We start from the raw sequence: 22,682 nt of genomic DNA on the forward strand, positions 1-22,682 counted from the left end.
TACAAAGCATTCATCAAAATTAGGTAGGAGGAGGAGGGTTTTACAATCAAAGGATTGTTTAAAACGATGTGGAGCCACAAGGGGTAGCACTAGAAGCTATAACTCATAGCAGCAGAGTTATGACCACCCTTAAGTATAAAGGGACCAATGGAGAGTGAAGTCATGGGAAGCACATGGAAAGAAAATTGTGTAGAAGAAGCCATGACAGAAGCAGTGTCTCTATCAAGAGAAACAGTCAGTCCAAGCACATGAACTCCTATCAACAGAAAGTGTGATTTTAACAAAATCTAAAGAGATCTTAGTTTTTTTTAAAAAAACTATTGTTTTATGTGCCAAAAACCTACCTTTTCTGGTTACAGAAAAAAATAGAAATAGAAGACTAATTAATAAATTCACTAAACAAGCTGCTGTTGGTCAGCACTAGTCTGAGCTTCATATTTTACTCTGATCTGTGTTTTTACACAGGCAAACACTGCAGTATTGTCCTTTTAATGATAACATTAATTGAAAAATATATGTGAACCCCTATGTTCACTGCAGCATTTTTTAAATAAGATCAGGAAGCAACCAAAATGTCCATGAATGGGTAAATGGATTATTACTCAGCCACAAAACAGAATGAAATCTTGCCATTTGCAATGAGGTAAATGGGCCTAAAGAGTATTGTGCTAAGTGAAATAAGTCAGACAAAGAAAGACAAACACCATTCAATTTTACTTATATGTGGAATCTAATAAAACAAACAAACAAGGATTGGGAGGTGGGTAGGGCAGAGAGAGAAATAGGGGAGGGGGAATGGGGACAACTATAATTGAACAACAATTAAAAAAGATATTTTAACTTCTGGTCAAGATTGACGCATAGGTAGACACACTGTGCCTCCTTGCACAACCAAAATAAGGACAACAACAATTTAGAAATAAAATAACAACCAGAACTGACAGAAAATTAACTGTATGGAAGTCAGACAACCAAGGAGTTAAAATAGACACATTCATCCAGACCGCTAGGAAAGTCAGAGTAGGGCAGCTGGGCAGAGAGGGGTTGTGGCACAAAAAGCAGTGGCACTGGGTGCATGTGTAAGGCATCCCAGGCACTCGAGACTGCAGCAGGTGGACCCTGGGCATGCAGGCAGTGGCTGGCAGACTCCTGGTGCAGGGTGGCAACGGGCAGACCCAGAGAGGCAGTGATTGTGAAGCAAGGCACTGCACGCAAGGCACTGCACGCAAGGCAGCTAGCTGACCCAGCATTCCCATATTTGCATGCAGATAAACCAGGCAAAACTGGGGAGAGAGACAAGACCACACAGCCAAGGATACCAGCACTGGGAAATAGAGCCTCGGGGCACTGATTGAAACACCTGTGGGGGTTGAGGTGCCAAGAGAGACTGCCAGCCTCACAGGAGAGTTCATCGGAGAGACCCATGGGGTCCTAGAACATTCACAAGCCCACCCACACAAGAATTAGCACCAAAAAGGACCAGTTTGCTTGAGGGAAGCAGAGGAAGGGACTGAAATCTGACAGAGAGTGGAACAAGCACCATTGTTCCCTCTTAGACCCTGACCCAACAGACAGCATCACAACCCAGCAACTGGGTTGCCCCACCCCAGTGAACACCTAAGGCTCCACCCCTCATATGTAACAGGCATGACAAGACAAAAAAATGGCTCAAATGGAAGAACAAATCAAAGCTTCACAGCAAATACAACTAAGTGACCAAGAGATAGCCAACCTATCAGATGCACAGTTCAAAGCCCTGGTGATGAGGATGCTCACAGAATTGGTTGAATTTGGTTGCAAATTAGATGAAAAAATGAAGGCTATGCTAAGTGAAATGAAGGAAAATGTACAGGAAACCAATAGTGATGGGAAGAAAACTGGGACTGAAATCAATGGAGTGGACCAGAAGGAAGAAAGAAACAATCCAACAGAAATGAATGAAGAAATAAGAATTCAAAAAAAATGAGGAGAGGCTTAGGAACCTCCAGGACATCTTTAAACATTCCAACATCCAAATTATAGGGTACCAGAAGAGGAAGAGGAAGAGCAACAAGTGGAAAAGTTATTTGAACAAATAATAAAGGAGAACTTCCCCAATCTAGCAAAGGAAATAGACTCCCAGGAAGTCCAGGAAGCTCAGAGAGCCCCAAGGAAGTTGGACCCAAGGAAGCACACACCAGGGCACATCATAATTACATTAGCCAAGGTAAAATGAAGGACAGAGTCCTAGAAGCAGCAAGAGATAAGGAGACAGTAACCTACAAAGGAGTTCCCATCAGACTGTCAGCTGATTTCTCAAAAGAGACCTTGCAGGCAAAGAAGCTGGAAAAAAGTATTCCAAGTCATGAAAGGCAAGGACCTATATCCCAGATTGCTCTATCCAACAAAGCTATCATTTAGAATGGAAGGGCAGATAAAGTGCTTCTCAGTTAAGGACAAGTTAAAAGAGTTCATCATCATCAAGCCCTTATTTTATGAAATGTTAAAGGGACTTATTGAAGAAAAAGAAGATAAAAACATGTATAGTAAAATGACAGGAAACACAAAATTATTAACAGCCACACCTAAAACAAAAACAAACTAAGGAAACAATTAGAACAGGAACAGAACCACAGAAATGGAGATCACAAGGAGGGTAACGAACAGGGGAGTGGGAGGAGGAGAGAGGGGGAAAGGGTACAGAGAATAAGTAGCATAGATGGTAGGTAGAAAATAGACAGGGGGAGGGCAAGAATAGTATGAAAAATGTAGAAGCTAAAGAACTTATGACACATGGACATGAACTAAAGGGGGGGAATGTGGGTGGGAGAGGGTTTGTGGGATGGAGGGGAATGAAGGGGGGAAATCAGACAACTGTAATAGCATAATCAATAATATATATTAAAAGATAAAATAAAATATTTTTAAAAGATATTTTAGAAAATGAATATTTATGAAGGACTTAAAATTAATAGACACATTCTATGTTCATAAAGAAGAATAATCAATGTAATAACAATATTAATTATTTTTACCTATTCTATAAAGATAATATAATTCTAACAACGACAACAAAGAAAAACAGACTCATAAACACAGAGAACAAACTGATGCTTGCCAGAGGGGAGAGAGGGAAGGGAATGGGTGAAAAAGGTGGAGAGGATTAAGAAGTACAAACTTGCAGTTATAAAATAAGTATGTAATGTATAGCATAAGGAATATAGTCAATAATATCATAATAACTCTGTATGGTGACAGATGATTACTAGGATTATTGTGTTGATCATTTATTAAGGTATATAAATGTCAAATCATTATGTTGTACACCTGAAACTAATATAATGCGTGTCAACTATGACTTTTAAAAAATTACCGTGCTACATGAAACTGTCAGAAAGTAACTCAAAGGTCAAATAGTTCACTAGCAAAAAAGTCCCATCTGAGTATCTAAATCTAAGTCATTCATTCTTAAATAAAAAAAAATATATCAAAAAAATCAATAAGTATTTTCATTTGTCTGAAAATTGTTCTTTGGTATTCTAATTTCTGCCATGACAAAGTCATGAATTCATTCAGCAAATAAATGATGGGACCTTATGTGCTAGATTCATGGCAGGATGAATGGAAATATGTAAAAGATGTAGCTTTTTCCATCTAAGAGAAATCTTAAGGCAGGTACACAATTAGCTGCATTCCAAAGCCATGTATGGTGCATGAGCCCTATAGAGATTCACTGACAGTCATATGAAAGAGACTTTGTTGCTAGGCAACATGATTCTGGAAGATTTTGGTGTTTAGTTGGGCTATGAAGTCTGAGGCAAGTTTAGACAGGCTAAAGTGAAGGAAAGGACTTTTACTTTAAGGGCTTACTGCAGACAAGCAGGGCATCCCATTTCCTTAACAGGAAAGTAGGTGAAGATGGCTGATATCAGTCATGGAGGGCTTCTAATGCCAAGAAAAGACACATGTATCTTACCAGTAAGGCAATGGAAGACACTGAAGACATCTCAGTTAAGTAAATGCCACCTTGAGATGTTCGCACATCAGTGCAGAATGCAGTGCCTTGGAATGAAGCTAGAGTGAAGGCAGAGACCCACTGGAAGCTGTTGCAAGAGTGCTGATGTGAGCTGCAGAGGTGGCAGCTGGGACGGAAATGATGGACAAGTCATTGGTGCTCAGTTGTGTTTGGTGATAAAGAACAGGAATCAAAAATGACATAGAGGACATGAGCTGGGTGAGAACAAAAGTAGAGATACTTGTTGACAAAATTAGATAAGTAAAGAGAGGAAATTCATTTGGAAAAAAAGCTTTTGAGTTCAGTTTTTGATATGTTAGCTTTGAGTGGCAGGCAAGGCATCCTAGAGGAAAGATCCAAGAGTTAGATATCTCAAACTAGAGTTTAAGAAAGTCATAGAGAGATATGTACATTGGGATGTCATCTATAATAAGATGACAATTAATATCAAACCTGCTAAAAGCCATTGCCTACACTATAGTCCATCCCTACCGCTCAGAGACACTGCTCAGCAATGCAGGGTGTGAGCAGCCCAGGACTGAAACTTCCTAAACACAAAGCAACATAATCTTGGGTGTGATGTGACCCAGCCCCTATCATTCAAAAGGCTGCAATTGTACTCTCAGCTCCTAAAGGTAGAAAGACAGTCTAAGGACACCATGGCAGAGCACCTTAACTTGTATGAAAAAAGTACCCACACCTATAGCCACCAACCTACTTCCAAAAATCAAATTTTATTATCCTAGAAAGATACCTATAGTCCAAATAGTAAATAACCAGGGTTTTCTAGTTTTCTACATAAATATTATGATAGTAATTGAGCAAACACATAGAAAGAAACCCCACAGTATCAAGGAACTTCCTATACTAATATATTATTTTCCAAATGTATATTTTAATCCAGCAACCAAATTTGGAACTGTATTTTCCTCCTCAGTCACCAATAATTCTGATCCTTCATTCAAAACAGTTCTGTAAAAAAGATGACAGTACATTTATTCTCTCTGTTTCATTCTCCCTAAATCTTCCATTTCCAAAAAGCCTAATCGGGATCACCTTGGCACATACAGAATCTTCTAGGTAAGTGTCATGGCCTTACACTTAGAAGTCTGAAAACAATTGCTTCATTGAACCTTAACATTACACAGGAAAATAGGAAGAGAAAGCAAAGACAATATTGTCCCTTAAACTCCTGCAGTCATCTCTAAGCATTAATATCTAAAAATCCTGGTTTGCAATCTCTCCAGCAGATTTCCTAGATGGCTGGTTTGTGATTCTTCGTATTTTCTCTATTAGATCACAAAAGCATCTACAAAGGATTGGGGTGGTTGAGTTGCCTCATTAGAGCTCCTAAAAGCCAGAGCTTCTCTATGCCACTAAAGAAGCGTTTTTAAGCCAGAAATAGACCTGAGATGCCTTCAAGCCCAACCCCCTATCAGATGAGAAAACCAAGACCTAGAAAAACTGTGCCACAGTGTAACAGACTAAAACTCCTGATCACATACCCCTACACTGAAACTTTTGTAGCTTTAGCTTTTGAGTTTGAAAAAAAAGGTAAAAAACATGATAGACATGGCCTTTCCTAAGCCAAGAGCAAGCTGCCACATCCTTTAAAAACACTGGGAGATGCTGAGATTAACTTTCCTGACTGGAAAATGGAGCCCTGCCTGTGATGTTGGGCAGGGTTGGTCTGACCCTTGATACCCTGTTATCTCAGCCATGAGCTGAAGCCACGCCCAGCCATAGTGTGCATTTTTGAAAGCTCAAGCAAATTTAAAGTATGCATGGGCGTCAAAGTCAAGATATGTACTAATCCATTGGCCCTTGTTGATGTAAGTTTAACACAGCAACCTAACACATCCCTGTTCCTACAAATCTCCTTTCTCCCTCCCCATTTTTCTCAGATATTTGTCCTCTCTCTAATCTCCCATGTTCCAAATCATCTCCTTCCTCGTCTTCTGGAGAAAACTTCCTCCATCCTCCTTTTTTCCTTCTACCCCCTCCTCCTTTCTTCCCTAATAGCTCTCTTTTCCCTCCAACCTTCAACAGTACACATGTGCACGCACACTCAAGACCAGCATTTTGTTCCTTCCACATGTCAAGCATAATAAAGTCCATCAGTTTGCAAACTTTCATTACATACTTGCTGTGTACAAAATACCATGATAAACAGTATAGGTGATAAAGGTTCTTAATTGTTTCCACTTTAGTAATTACCTGCTCTTTTTCTTAACCCTTTAAAGTCTTATTTCCCTTACCACTCTGCCTAAACTCCAAAGTCCTGAGTGGCCTCCTTTTAGCCAAACCGTTGGACTTCCCGACTTATGATTCACTTCTCCTTGCCTTATCCAATTAATGCTCTTAGCCACTGGCTTTTGTTTTAACTCTCTTCTCCTTTGACTTTAATGATACTTCATTAGCCTAATTCCCCTTGCCTCTCCAAACACATTCTGTTTCCTTCACTAGCCCATCATTCTCTTCTTAACCATGACTTCTAACCAGAACTGGTTTTCTTCTTATCTAGTTCCCATATCACCAGCTTTGTACTGGACATTTTTCAGACACCTCAAACTGAACACGTCTAAAGCTAAACACTATTGTCCTCCAAAACTCAGTGTCACAACATCTGGATTGCAAGTGGTGATACCACCATTCCTCTGTTAAACCAGAAACCCTGGCATTATTCTTGATCCCTCCCTCTCTTTTACCTTCATCCAAAACTAGGCCCTAAGACCTGGAATTTCTGCTTTTAAAACATCTCTCATAATAATCACTTCATTCTAGTCCCACCTTCACCACCCAGTCCGTATCTACTACCCTCATCTTGGTAAAGCAACAGAGGGTTATAACATAATCTCCTTGATATCAGTCTCCAAAACCATACATATTCTAGACCCTTCTGCTTCCAAAAACTTTCATCTTCTTCACAATGCCTTAAAATGAAGTGTGAACATCTGTTATTAATATTCAATCCTTTGTTCAACCTGACTGTACCCTACCTTTCCAGATCTCCACACGTTCAGACTGGCTATTGGTTCCAAGAACATAAAACAATATGCCTGGTTTAATTTCTTTATTTGCATGTGTCTCCTTCCTGACACAACATAGCACTGGTAAGACATGAACCCTGGAGAAAGAGTGTCTGGATTTACTCGCTTACTAGCTGTGTGACCACAGACAAGTTGCTGTATCTGTTCTATGTTTCAGTTTCCCCACAGAAAATGGGGTTAACCATAGAAAATACTTCATAGGATTTAGGGCAAGAATAAATGTTTTGGTACAGGGAAAGCCAGGTAGAACAGTGCCTGGCACATTATGAGTGCAAAATAAATATTAGCCACTAATTACTATTAGTAAAATCATTCATTTAAATCCTGGCTTTCTTTAAAGTCCAGCTCAATTCCCAACCCTTCATAAAGGCTTACTATTCTACATTAATCTCACTAAAGTGTTTATTTTATGCTTCCTCATTTTAGTATTAATTTATTTCCTCCATCAACAAACATTTGTTGAACACCTACAATGCCCCCAGCATTTTTGCACAGTACTGTGGTTATAAGGATGAATAAGACATGATCCTGCCCACAAGAAGCTCACAGTCTAGAGGAAAAACCAAATGTGTCAACACAATAACAATAGTTTTGGGAACCCTGAGTGGCAAAGAAATCCATTGTTTTGTCATTTGAGGTCCCAGAGAAGGCTTCTCCAGTTGAGAAGTATAGGGGACATTCCAGATTACAAGAATAATATATACAAAGTGATGAAGACATCAAATGGTCTGTGAGCTAGGGAACTTCCAAGTGTTATATCTGTTTCCAGCTGTTATGTCCTATTATACATAGTCTCCTTAACTAGATCATAAAGTCCATGAAAGCAGAGAGAACTTGATTAATTACATGAGTAGTTCCTGTGTGCTAATTAAGTCTTTCTATTTCTTTCCCTCTTTTTCTATTCCTTCAGACCTGATACAGGTTAAAATACAACAGGTTTAATAATTATTTCTTAGATTAAGTTATGTTCCCATTTAAATGCCTCTTGCAAGTTTATAATGAAGGCTAAATACCCAGAGAAAGCTTCTTCAAGGAGGTGAATCTTACATTAAGGACATGAAGTGAAAGAGAATTAGGATTTAGATGGGTGGAAAGGGGGAGAAGGGAAATTTCAAGAGGGAAGCAGTATCAAGGAGGTCATAAATGCAGGATGCAGGTGTGTGAGACAGTGAAGGAAGCTGCAATATTAAGGGTTAGAATCTTACATTAGAGTATGAAGGGAGACAGCTTGGCTAAGTAAGATGTGTCCAGCCTAAAAGCACCCAAAAACGCCAGGAAACATTGCGATGTCATCTTTCTTTAAGCATCTTCTAGGAACTATCTACATAACTTCCTTTTCTTAAACATTGAGAGAATGTTTAAGTCTCCTCCCATCTCTAAATGTCTGTGATTAAATTCAACAATGCAATGGGCACTTCTGCTTATAACTGGTTTCCACAAAGTAAATAAGTATAAATAGAGTATCATTATGGTAGTGCATTAAGGAAAAAATTGTAGGAAGATTTCACAATTCTCATTTTTACATCCTTGAAGCTCAAAGTGGGTGTTTGTACCTGTCACAGAACCTAGAAAAGTACACTGAAGATTTTGGTAAATACCTGAATGAGCTCAAGAATGAAGACCTGTCTTACAAAAGCATCAGAGAAGGAGCAAACACGTTAGAAAACAGGAATTTAATACTTTCGAGACCTATCACTTACTAACACCCTGCTTTAGTCCCCAAAGGAGTCTCATAGTGGAAGGAAACAGTCTCCTCATATGTGCCCACTCTCCCCTTCTATAGGATAGAGTCTGTGGCTCAGAAATGGAACTTTCCTAGACTCGATATTCCTAAAGCTGATCTTTTATTTTTATTTTAATTGTTTTTCAAGTATAGTTTTCTGTCTTTTACTCCCATCCCAGCCTACCCCCACAACCGCCCCACCTCCCTCCCATTCCCACCCCCCTGCCCAGTTTTTGTCCATGTATCCTTCATATTTGTTCCTGTAAACCCTTCCCCTTTTCCCCTGAAATTCCCCTGAAATCCTCTCCCCTCTCCCCTCCAGTCCCTGTCAGCCTGTTCTCTATTTCAGTGTCTTTGGTTATATTTTGCTTGTTTGTTTGTTTTGTTGTTTAGGTTCCTGTTAAAGGTAAGATCATATGGTATTTGTCTTTCACTGCCTGGCTTATTTCACCTAGCATAATGCTTTCCAGTTCCATCCATGCTGTTGCAAAGGGTAGGAGCTCCTTTCTTTCTGCTGCACAGAATTCCATTGTGTAAATGTACCATAGTTTTTTGATCCACTCATTTGCTGATGGGCACCTAGATTGCTTCCAGCACTTGGCTATTGTAAATTATGCTGCTATGAACATTGGGGTGCATAGGTTCTTTTGGATTGGTGTTTCAGGGTTCTTAGGATATAATCCTAGCAGTGGAATTGCTGGGTCAAAGGGCAGATCCATTTTTAGTTTTTCTTAGAAAATTCCATACTGTTTTCCATAGTGGTTGTACCAGTCAGCAATCCCACCCTAAAGCTGATCTTAACTATGTACCCTGATTATTAGTAGTGCTCAATACCAAGAAAAGTCATCAGTCACATGGAAATTGCAAATACAGCCACAGTGATGATCTCACACTTCATCAAGTGTGTCAAGTACCCATCAGAAATTAAAAGCACAATGCTTTACCTTCTCAGCAAGTTAAAAAAAAAGTCAAACAGCCACCTAAATTCTTCAGAAGGAAATCTATGTCATTGTTAAAATATGAGACATTTTAAGAATTCAGGTTCTTGTGTGAATGAGTGAGTAATAAATAGGAATTGCTGCTGTAATCAGTACATTACTTTGAAGATTTAAGCCAAAAATGTGACACAAATATTACAGAAAGGGGCTCACGATTAGATCAGAGGTCAGAGTGAACAGTGAGTGGGTGACTGATGACACCATTAGGAACCATTAACCTGGTTACCTTGGCAGCCACAGTCCCCAAGATAATGAAGATGATGATGAATGAAAAAGGTGACACTCATGGTGATGCAGAGATAAAGTTACAGCTCAAAGTTTTAAGAAATTCTCCCATCATGCAGTTTCTCTTCCAGGAATGAAGACATAAACACGTGTTACCTGAACAGTGACACGTGCAGACTACATTAAGATGTCTCTGAAATTAGCATTGAAATACTAAGGCCCCAAAACTCTCAAGTCTCTTTTTCGCATCTTGTAATGAGTGACTGAGTAGCAGTTGATCCCATCCTGCACACCTTTCTTCTAGAGTCATCAAAATGAGAGTAATGAACGAGAAGTTAGACACCTACTTTCCAACCACTTCTCAACTGAGCCTGGGTTACCTTCCCTCCAGCTTGGGAAACCAATTCTTAAGCAACTATTCTCAGACTGAAAGCCCTGGGTACATTTATTTTTTAATGAGAGCACCATGTCATTGACCAAAAAGAGCCAAAGAAATCACCATAAGAGCCATACATTGGCACTGTGCATGCACATGGGTACAAATGGGCAATGCTTTGATGGCCAGGGCAGGCCAGGCAGTGGGGACCCCAGATACCAATGATGGCTACAGCTGTGACCAGAGGTGGGCAGCGTGGGTGCAAAAGGCAAGGCAGTGGCTGTGGGCCTGGTCATTTATTGCAGGAAAGACAGGGCCTGGCCAGCAAGTTTGGGGAAAGCCCAGGGACAGTGTCCCAGCTGGATTTGGTGAGGGTCTGGCTGGGCAAGCACTACAAGAAGTATATTTATTTAGACGCGCCTGCCAATAAAATGCTGGCTGCACTGGTGGTGCAGTTTCTCCAGTTCCAGGAACACACCTTTGGGCAGCATGTCACCTACTCGGCCTTCACCCAACAAGCTGGAGGCACCTTGTGTCACATTCTTGGGGCTGCTGACAAGTGTAAAAATGAATAGGGATGGTTGAGGTTTGATCTACTGAATCCATCCTGAGTGGACCATAATGTTGAGATGTTTATGAACATTGAAAACACTGTTGTGGAGGAATTGTCTGACCAGACCCAAAATCTACCTCATTCCAGACATTGATCTGAAGTTGGCTAACAAATTGAAAGATATCATCAAAAGACATCAGGGGACATTTACTGATGGGGAGTCCAAAGCTTTCCACCACACTTATCTGTATCTTTCCTCTCATGAAGATGAAGAGTAGTTGGGACCCATGATGAAAAAGACATTGGGGGTTTTACCAGAGTAGTTACAATACTTGGGTCCATAGCAATGATGTTGATGTGGAAATTGAAGATCCACTAATTCCAGAAATGACATGGACGATTCATGCACAATGGATTTGGGACACTGACATTTTCAATGAATAGATGAATGAGGAAGATTATGAAGTAGACAAGAACTGGAAGCCTGTGGGTTTTCAACTGCGAATTTCAACAAACAATGAAGACCTAGTCAGAAGTCCAGAGAGAAGAGATAGAAAAGCATCAGCTAATGCTCAAAAGAGGAAGCATTTGCCTTCTCCTCCACCTTCCACACCCACAGAATCAAAGGCCAAGCTAGTCCTTATGGAAAGCATAGAAGTCAGAAAGAGGAAGATGAGCAAGATCTTGCCAAGGATATGGAAGACCCAACAACTGTACCCAACATAGAGAAAATGGTACTTCCATAATATGTAAATCCAAAGATAGTGAAAATACACCTGTTGAAGGAGGAACTACAGCCAGTCTAGATAAGCAGGATGAAGAAACAGTCTCAGCAGAAGGAAAGGAAGATGAAGACCCCAGAAAAGGTGATCAAAGTCAGCCAGCTGACGCTGGTAAAGATAGTGTGACAGAGAAGACTGATCACATCATTATTCCTAGCTGTGCATCGTGGTTTGATTATAACTGTATTCATGTGATTGAACAGTGTGCTCTTCCTGAGTTTTTCAATGGGAAAAACAATCCCAAGACTCCAGAGATATACTTGGCATACCAAAATTTTATGATTGGCACATATTGCCTAAACCCTCAAGAATGTTTAACCAGCACTGCTTGTCAGGGGAACTTGACTGGAGATGTGTGTGCTATGATGAGGGTTCATGCCTTCTTAGAGCAGTGAGGGATGGTTAATTACTGAGTGGATCCAGAAAGTTGACCCATGTCAGTAGGTCCTCCTCCTATTCTTCATGTCAATGTATTTGCTCTTACTCCTCTGGGCTTGTGCCCTTACATCTTTGATCACTTCAGGTCCCTGCTGCTCAACAGATGTTACATTTTCCTGAGAAGAACAAGGAAAAACCAATTGATTTGCAGAACTTTGGTCTCCGTACTGATGTTTACTCCAAGAAAACCTTAGCAAAGAGTAAAGGTGCCAGTGTTGAAAGAAATTGGACTGAGCAGCAGACCCTGTTCACCTGGAGATTCTGGAGATGTGCAAGGATGATTGGAACAAAGTTTCAGGACATGCTGGAGTTTATACTCAGGCTGAATACATCCTCCACTCTTTTGAGCCTTCCCATTGAGGATCCATGTCTGTACCTACCAGCCTGTCCCCTTTGTTGGTCAAGGAACCCAGCAATGAGCACTGCAGCCCTTTTGACATCTGTGGTGGACCCCCATGCAGCATCTGCAGCAGCAAAATCAGCTTTGGAAGACTTTTCTGGGGCCAAGGAGGAGGAACCATTGGAATTGGTTGAAACTCATGTCAAGAAAGTACAAGAAGCTGCTGGAGCCTCTGGGAAAGTGGATCCCACCTAGGGCCTGGAGAGCAACTGCATCTCAGGCACAGCCCCAATGAGCCAGAAAAGCTTGAAGGAGCTGAAGGCAGAAAACAAAGGAGAGAATGAAACGAATGGAGGTGATAAAGCACAAAACAGAGACAATAAAAAAAAATAGTGAGAAAGAACAGGATAGCAAAGTTAGTGAGGATACCAAATCAGAGGAAAAGGAGACTAAAGAGAGCAAGGAACTCATTGGCACTTGTAAAGAAAGAGGAAGTGATATTGGGAACAAGATAGTCATAGAACATGAAATTTCTGAAGAAAAGCTAGCCACCATGGCAGCAGCTTCTCTTGCCTCTGCTGCAACCAAAGTCAAGCACCTGGCTGCAATTTGAGGAACTGGAAATGATCATGGACAGAGAGAAAGAGGCTTTATAACAACAGAGACAACAGTTGCTTGCTGAACTCCAGAAGTACCACATGGAGCTGCTGAACTACGCTGAGCAGCAGCATGCGCAGAACCCTCCCCAAGGACAGCAGCACTCAGGGCAGGCCTGGCCTGGCACTACTGGGAGCAGCAGGGCACCGCAGCGTGATGCCTCAGCAGCAGACCCCTCCCTACGCTCTGACGTAGCACCGGATGCCACCGCCCCACACACCCCAGCCAGGTCAGATACCAGGTCCAGGTTCCGTGAGGCCTGGACAGCCCATGCCAGGCCGCCTGATTCTCACCAGTGCAACCAACATCCACTGCCTGGGAGTGGCCCTACCCCTCCTGGTATGCCACCAATGCCCAGGAAACATCTTAGGACCCAGGGTAATCCTCACAACACCTAAGAGGATGGGTGCCTTCTGCCGCAGCTGCAGCCACAGCAACCACAGCAGCTGCAGCCACCTGCTGGTGGAGTCCCTCTGCCTCCTGCTCCAGGCCCGCCTGCCCCTGAGATGCTCTAACCTGGAAAATGCGGGAACGTCACACCTGGTATCAAACCAGCTGGAGTGGGGATGACAAGACTTAAGTTCCTTGGCTTCCTTGGGTTTCTTTCAGGAGTTTTCTACTCACATATCCTGTCTATCCCCATTCCCCATGCCACCCCTGTCCATGTCCTGACTCCCCTTGTATTAGGTCCTTAGCCCAACACTCAGGGGAAGTTTTGGTGACAGTGTCCCTGGTTATCCTAAAAACAACCTGTGCCTTCCCTGTCCTGGTGTGCGTATTCTATGTCTTTATTATAATTTTTGCTCTCTTGAAGTTTCTGCTTTGTCTTATGCCTCTGTAGATAATGTGTTCATCCTCTTCTCTCTCTCTCCCCTCTTTCTCCCCTTTCTCTCTCTCTCATCATTTTTGCTTTAAAGGAGAGCATACGAGGTTAATAGGCACCAAAAAATGGTGATGGGAAGAGGGGATAGCCAATGGGGACAAACCTTAAAGCATTATAAGTGACCTTATTTCTGCTTATCCAAGCTAAGAATGGTGCTGATGGTGAGGTTTCATGAGGCTTTTGCCACAAGCAGATACGCCAGAATTCAAAGTGATGGGGGAAGGGCCTCCACTGATTTTTCTCCCTACTGGGGACAGTGAGGCCCTCCACCCTGCGTGGCAGAACATAAGCCTGCCCTTGAGCACCTGGGTGGGGAGAGCACAAGCATTAGCACAGGTCCACTCCCTCCCCAGGCCCACAGGTCTGCTTTCCCATGCAGATTGTTGGATTCAGGTGGGTGCTTTTGTTTTTTCTGAAGGCACTGTGAGCTTTGTCCTTAGTTCCTGGCACTAACTAGGAGTTTTAGGGATCAAAGCTATTAGCCACCCAATGAATCGACCCCACTGTTCACTGCCTGTGTGCATTCTTTTGCTCCCACTTAAAAAGTAAAGTAAAATAAACTTTAAAAAGAGGGGGGAAAGTAAGTAGATAGTGCTGAACATTTTAGCTCACAGAACTTGGTTAGGACGGCTGGGGTGCACGTCCCCACACTACATCTTGCAGGGTGAGTGGAATCTAGTGCACTCCTCATGCAGGAACTACTCTGAGGAAGATATTCACGCAGGATTACAGCTAAGTGGTAGGTGCGTGGAATTTCTACACTCGTGATAACAGAACAAAGACATTAAGAAGGAGGATGGTCTATGTCTAAAGAGAGAGAGAGATGGTGAGATCCCCGCCCCGCCCTGAGCAGAGGTTCAAATGTGAGAGCTTTAAAGTTAGGACCACAGATTCATTTCTATTTCTAATCTGTCTGTGAAAATGACTCATTCTACTTCTTGATATTGATATATTCATATTAATTTTATAATCCTGGCTTTAAAAGTCCTTTCTAGATGGTTACCTTTAGAAAAATAAAAAGTAGTATCTTGTTGTAGGGTATGGTAGTAGAGAAAACAAAATTCTCAAGCAACACTTATACTTTTGAAATATCCATCAAGATCACTTGAAATGACAAAATGCCCAATTGTTTTCTTGCCACTCAGAAAAACTGGCTGTAGCATATTGACTGTCATATAGATACATGTCTGTCGATTACCATGCATTTTTGATGTTCATATTTTTTATGTTACTTTCCCAAGTCCAGCCTCAGAGGAAACACTTTGCTATGAGAAGTAAATCACTTCTTTTTGTGTACAGGTACCTCATCAGGGTCATTTGTTGAACTAAAAATAAAGTTTCAAAACACTGTGTTTGCTGATTATTTAAATAATTAAATACCATTTTTTCAGCCTTCCATGCCTCTCTCAGAAAAAGAAAGGCTGAGAGAAATGCACCACCACTGGAGAAATCAATTCTATTCAAACTAGCCATCTTGACAGTTTATTTGCTAAGGTTTGGGGAGAAATGAAAATAAATACTCCCATGGAAAACAAAAGTAGTGTGGTCCTGATTTTGCCTTCATGCTGAATAATTAGCTTGCTGGAAAATAACCAATATTGGCTGCAAATCTGTGGACAATGCTATGCATCAGATGCACACTCCTTCCATCATCAATCACCGGCCGTTTCAAGGACCTGCTATAGTAAGGTGGACTCATATTCTGAAGTCCAAAAAAATCCTCTATTATGGATCTCAGTTGCACAATTATCCAAATCTGGTAGAAAACAAGTAACTTTAGTAAAGGAAATGTCTAAATTAAGATCTCCACTTTCTAGGCCATACTTCTTTAATTTAGCCATAAAGATCTTTCTACAGTGTCATTAAAATCATAAAGAATCAGGCTAGGTTTAAGCTGCTTAGAATTCTAAGCTGTGCTGTGAGCCAATGAGTTAGGATTATTAAATTAGTGGGAAAAAATAACCATTCTTTACACACATGCACGCATGCATGCACCTCAACACGGACATACCAATAATCTTTCACAATCCTAGGGAGGACAATTACACTTTAACCAGAGAATTTTCTTATCTTTCTAATTTCTTCATAGAGGATGAATACAGAGAAACAAAGAGCACATGAAAGGTTTTGCACCATTGATTAGAATGGATCCTACATTTGTGTATGTTTTCATTGTGTTTTTTCATAAGTTCTTTTATTGGAAGAGCCATTTCAAAAGTGCCCTCTCTACCCAACCCCTTTCCTACTTCATTAGATGGCCACTCAGCATCAAATCTGAAAAGTTATTAAGAGAGTGATTTGGTGTTTGAAAGGTAGGTATATTTTTAAGTTGAAAAGTTTAAAGGTTCTGCATGTATGAACCCTCCAACTGCTTTTTTAGCTACTCCCCCCACTTTGAATAGATGTTCTAAAGGAAAAAATAGAGAGCTTTGAGTCTTACAAAAAATATCTTCAAAGGACAGTGAATGAGCTGATGATAGATGGTTGTTCACAAAACACATCAGAACAGTATTTTGTGTACAATTATCCATTTAAATTTTCTGTCTGTCAGGGTGAGTCTTCTCTTTCCTTTCTGCCTATTCTTTACTGACTAAGAAATTAACACATTTTAAATATTATTTTATAATAAATTTTAAAGATCTCTTAAAAATAGAGTTTAAAGACCTTTTTAAAAATAAATTTAAAGATACTTTTTAAATGAATTTAGTATCTCTAAATGCTTAGTAGTAGATGCTGGGGCAAAACTTGTCTCATCACCAGCCTTTCATTATATGAATAGCTTTTATAAATACACACACAATTTGCAAATGTTCTTGCTGGCACATCAGACAACAAAATAGGTGGGTATATATGTAACTATTGTACTTGTGCAGGTTGGGAAATCATCCCCTTTGAAGCACATGCACATGATGTTTAAGAACAACAAATAAGGCAGTCTTCACACACCAAAATAAATGAGAAAGAAAATTGAAGATAGTGTCTTTTCAAAGTATCTTCAAGGAAAAAAAATAACTATACTTAAACATGCCCATCAATCCTTATCAGCCCAATTTTTGAGCCAAACAGGACCCTTTGCTAACTCTGAGAATAAGTTAAACAGACACCTTACTCTAGCCCACCAAAGCAACAAGTTCATTCTGTTTGGAATTGTGATTTTCTAAAGATGGTTTAGACTTGGATGTATCTGGAGCTATGAAATTATAAACCACATCATGTTAGGGGAGCTAGCATAATGCTCAAGGGCACAGGCTCTAGCATCAGACCCTGGTGCCAACAACTGGTACCTATATATCCTTGGGCCGATTAGCACTCCTACTCTTCCATCTCTTCATCTGAAATAGGGTTCTCTATTAGTGTTAGATATATCATCTTCCTCATCACCATCACTGGGAACTTAAAGGATTGTCATGTAAAAAAACTATTTCAGCTGATTATCAAAAAAAGGAAGGAAAGAAGGAAGAAGGAAGGAAGGAAGGAAGGAGAGAGAGAGAGAGAGAGAGAGAGAGAGAGAGAGAGAGAGAAGAAAGAAAAGAAAGAAAGAAATGTATTAGCATTTGTATCATTCCAATTTCTGTGATGACTCCAGAATTCATTTTGACACTGATTCAACTCTGGCAGACATAGTAATTACAAGTACCACTTACCTTGCTAGACAAGAGCTGTCTGCACTAAGTATTTTACATGGATTATATCATTTTATCCTCATAATGACCTTGAGGTGTGGTTATTATCATCCCCATTTTACACATAAGGAAACTGAGGCTTAGAGAGTTAAACACTAGGCTGAGCTTAGCTAATAAGAAAAGAATCTCTGATATGAACCCAGCCAGGCAGTCTAATTCCAGAGCTTTCAAAACTAAACTGCTTATAGTAATTTTCTTAACTTAAAAAACAATTCATATATGTGGCATTTTCAACTAAAAGTTAAATGAATTTTATTTAATTTCAAAAGAGGTTCATTAAAGTATTATCATGTAGTCTAAGAACTGAGGAGCTTCTAAATAATAGGTTACCATTTTATAGCAAAATTGCACTTCAAATACCAAAATTTCACAAGTTGCTTGAAATTCAGAATGAATCAAACCATATAAAAACCTCAAAAGTAAAACTCAGAGGAAGAAATAAATCAAAATTGTTTACCTGATACTTGAATGGAGGGGAAGAGGTTGAGAGCCAGGAGCAGCCCGAGGATCATGGTGCTAACGGTGGGTCAGGGCTGCAGCCCCTCCTCCCCGAGGAGCCCAAAGTGTGAGGTGGGCTGAAGACGCACTTGCCAAGGCCCGAGAGTCTCCGTCATCCACGGCCACCTTCAACTTATTTCTCTCAGGGCACATGATCAAACCACACATACTCAAACCACAAAGCATCGTTTCACACAGGATATTACCTTGTTTTGATGACTTTAGACTTTTCTCTTAAAGGCAGCCTTTTCTTGTCACAGAAAAAGAATGTCAGTCACTCTATAATGGGCTTATTAGAATCACTCTTTACAGTCAGGGGTCAGAGCTGTGAAAAACTGGGACTTGGAATCCAGACACACAAGGTATTCTAAAGGACAAATAAAGTCTCTCATGGAGGAGAAATTTTCATAGGATGGGGAGAGACTGTGTCAAAAAGACAACAATAAGAATTATACTGAGGATTTGGGAAACATCCATATCAGTGTTGAAAGGAATCATAAATATTAGGAACTGAACCTTTGTGTTGGACATAGGTAACCCTATGGAGCATTTAACACACCTTCCTCAGTTTATACCAAGCCTCCCCGCACAACCCCCCCCCCCCCCAACCCGGCTCACTTCTAGGAACTTTGAGAAACACACCCTACTTGCAAGCAGCCAGCCTACTGAGAAGAGGAAGTTCCCTAAGCAAAGGGAGTGTCAAATAACCTCAGATGTCCTTAGTGGGGTAGTAAGGTGGCCAAAAGCCCTTTGGTATCACATGTTCTCTATGTCCCTCAAGGATCATTGAACGTTAAGTGATAGGCAAGAAGAGAGGCTCCAGAGCAGGTTCCAGAGCAGGCTCCAGAGCAGGCTCATCAAGGCCCATCACCACTCCTCTGCAGCCCCTCCCGCTGGCCAGGCCTTCTGCATTTAGGGTCATCCCACTGATGTGGCCAACTCTGCTTTCATCTTCTGGCACCTGGCTCAAAACTCGGCCAGTAATTTTTCCTGCTTTCCTGAAAATCTGAGTTTTATATGATTACTTGAGTTTCTGATTTGTATATGTGAGTTTTTTAAAAGATAATTTGTATTGATTTCTGTTCTGACTATAAAAGTAAGACATATTTCATATAGAAAATTTAGAAAAAGATGCATTTACCTTTTTAAATGTTAAAAATAATCATTAAAACAAAACTTTCTCATAATCTTACCATCCTGATATAAATGCTTTTAATATTCTGGTCCATTGACTTCCATGTGTTTTTCTATTAAGATTTTTGCATATTTAGCATCATGTCTTATTTATAGTTTCCAACAGATATATACCCTTATCTGTTATATCTGGATCATTTTCCCATAACACATAAGTGTTCTTTATAAGCATCATTCGTAATTGATACATAATACTTTATCCTATAATCATATAATAAATTGTTTAAGAATTCTCTAGTATTGTTACCAATTTTTTATTATTTTAAAACACTACGGTGAATATCTTTGATGACCTAGCTATAAGTCCTTCCCTCATCAGCCACTGAATGACAGACAAAAAGCATTTCCTCTCCTGATAGACCCCTTTTGTCCACATTTCAATTTTCTCACAAACAGTCTTTGTGAACCTCCCATACTGACAGATTTTTCAGTCCTTTGGAGGAATCTGTCCTTGAAAATGATTCATTCAGACTTCTGAACTAAAGGTAAATAATGAAGTTATGCCCCTAGTCCTAGAGAAGATTCACTTCTAGAATTTCGACCCAGTATTCCTGGCTCAAACCCTTTATCCAGGTAGGGAGACCTATATCTATCTTACCCAGCGCCCGATGTCTTTGTGGGGACAATTGAAAAAAGGCAAGGTGCCCTTCTCTAAAAGGTTAGCCCTATTCTGGAGCAACCAGTCCACACAGATCTAGAAAGAGAGGCTCTGGAATTCATTATAGAGATTAGGAATATATGTCCAGTAGAAAGAAAGATGTCCCAAATTTCCTTATGATTAATAACAGAAGACTAAGAAGAAAAGAATAACTGTCTTTGAGCATACAAAAGATAACTGTATAGCTTCTTGTTAATATTATGTATATGGTGGTGCTTGATTGCATCAAACTTAAGTGGAAAGAAACAGTGTAATTAATGGTCTAACTCCTTCCTTTGGCAGAGGAGGAAGCTGAAGACCAGGGAGGTTAGCTAATTTATACAAACTCACAACACGATAATTAAATGTACTTGATTTTATTACTTAACTAACCTTATTTGGTTTTCATTCTTTAGAGAAAAAGGAAACACAAATTTTGACATTTGCCTTCCTTTTTTATAAATATGTGTCACACTAAAGAAGCTAATCATTTCATTAGGGTCCTTCCACATTTGGTTTTGAAATTCAATGGCATTCATGTACACTAAGAAATGGAAATGATAAAGATGAAATAAAGGTCATTAAAGCCATTAATGCACAGAGTACTGAGACTCTACTGCATTCCCCCATAATAACAATAGCAGGAATTTATGTACCAAGTACTTAATACACCTGGTCTAATTTAATACTCATACAACCTGTAAGGAATATGCTATTATTATTCCCATCTTACAGATGAGAAGAGTGACTCCAAGAGAGAGTTGAGAAGTCTCAGTGGAGCCAGCATTAGAATTCAGATCTTTCTAACTTGAACTGCTATGCCATAATCACAGCACTGCCCTGCCTCCTTACTGCTAAGCCGCTCCAGTATTGCAAATTCCTTCTGGACAAAAGTATAGGAAATGTGCATTATCATGTCCTTGAGAAGCATCTACCATCTAGCCTGTGTGACTGGAGTGTGGAGGGAAAAAGGGCTAGTGGCCCAAGATGCTGGAAAGACATAATCAAACTGTGTTTCATAAAAATGCACCTGGATATTTCTGGAGGGATTTCATATTTTTTTAATTCACACATCATTTTGAAACTCAAGGACATGTGCATTGTGATGAAACAAATGACCTTAACCAATCAACAAGTATACTGAAGTCCTGACCACATGGCTTGTCAGAGAAAAATATAATACAAATGATCAAATTCTATAGGCTGTTGAAACATAATAGGAACTAAGCCTGGGGCTAAGACCCTGAGAAAAAGAATCTCAGAACATGTAATACTGTGAAGTAATATTGTTGTCTTCATCCTTGGCTCTTGGCAAGAGCTCCTAAAACCTTTGCAATTTCTCAATCAATAAAGGTTGTAGGAGCATTGTGTTTTCATATTTGGTCTTTGGCCTCGGTTTCTGACACAGAGCTCCTCAATGCCTCGGAATTCCCTGGATGGTGGGAGCAACTTTTGTTCTAATGAGGTGATTCTTGTTGGGTTCCTGAATAGCTTCAGGATAGGGGTCAGAAATGAATTAAATTGTAGGACAACCAACTGGTGTCAAAGAATTAGTTGGTGTGAGGGAAAAACACTGGGGAATTCTAGTGGTAAAAGCACAGGACTTGAAGTCCCACAGGCTTGGGGTCAAATCCCAGTTGGGCCACTTTGTAGTCATGTGATCTTAGAAAGTCACAGCCTCAATTCCTCAGATGTAATGTGGGATGAAAATAACTCACATATTAAGTTGTTCATATCCCACACAAGGTATAAATTTCCACACTCTTAGGACAGAAATGATTTAATGAATCTTCATGTCACATTTATTATAAGGGGCTGAGTAAAATTTTGTTGGATCCACAAAAATGGATCATTGAATATATGTTCAATATGTTTATGTGGATTGATTTTACTTCATAGCATGAGTACCATGAGAACTCTGTTTTAGAAATTAGCATAGTATTCCTCCTTGGTGCATGCTCTTTCATTATAACACACAGCAGTATGAACTACAAAGTATCACTGAAGAGCCTATAAGAATTACAGTTGTCAAGGAGCCTATGACAGGAAGCCTTTGGGCTCTCTCTATTATTGAGTGACCTGCCAGGATAATATCTTCTTTGATCTAAATTCCAGCTAGAAAGTTGCCTTTACTTTAGTTTCTAATTGTCCTTCCAGCTCTGTCATACAGAGATTCAAACGCTCACATGGTGATTGTGGGAAAACAACAAAGCCTGAGATTCTCTCTTTGAGCTATTGGTGTTACCCCAGCTGTTGGTATGGAAAACTTACTCAAAAAGTACACAAAGATGGTTAAGAAAGCCATGCATATTATCACAAACCAGCAGGATCAAAGCCTGAAAAAATTACATTATACCTGAAAGAAATGAAAAAAGCAAAAAATAACTACCATATTATCAAATAATCCCACTGAGCAAACAAATATTACAGAAAGATATATTTGCAGGAACAATCTAGGAGGCTTTATCAAGGATTACATGAGAAGAATATGGTGAAAAGCAGCTTAAAAAAGTTACCTAAAACCTTTGACCACTTACAGAGAGAGGTAGGCCTGTGGATCCAAGTGGTTAAAGCAGCAGCTAACGTTTCCTGGAGGCTTCCTGCAAGCAAGCATTGTGCTAAGCATTAAGCCTGCATCATCTCATTTAATC

At 40.1% G+C, this 22,682-nt stretch overlaps 1 protein-coding gene across 1 annotated transcript in view; it reads right to left on the reverse strand.

Moving 5' to 3' along the window:
- CD28 (CD28 molecule) overlaps window positions 1-18,317 on the reverse strand; it is a 39,225-nt gene extending 20,908 nt beyond the window's left edge. The window contains exon 1 of the mRNA XM_045854391.1: window positions 18,160-18,317. Coding sequence (XP_045710347.1) covers window positions 18,160-18,214 — 55 coding nt within the window. The 5' untranslated portion in view covers window positions 18,215-18,317. The remainder of the gene's footprint in view (window positions 1-18,159) is intronic.
- Window positions 18,318-22,682: the final 4,365 nt, after the last annotated feature.

The sequence above is a fragment of the Phyllostomus hastatus genome, unplaced genomic scaffold, assembly GCF_019186645.2.
Source record: "Phyllostomus hastatus isolate PE091 unplaced genomic scaffold, TTU_PhHast_1.1 phas_contig_137, whole genome shotgun sequence".
Classification (NCBI taxonomy): Eukaryota; Metazoa; Chordata; class Mammalia; order Chiroptera; family Phyllostomidae; genus Phyllostomus; species Phyllostomus hastatus.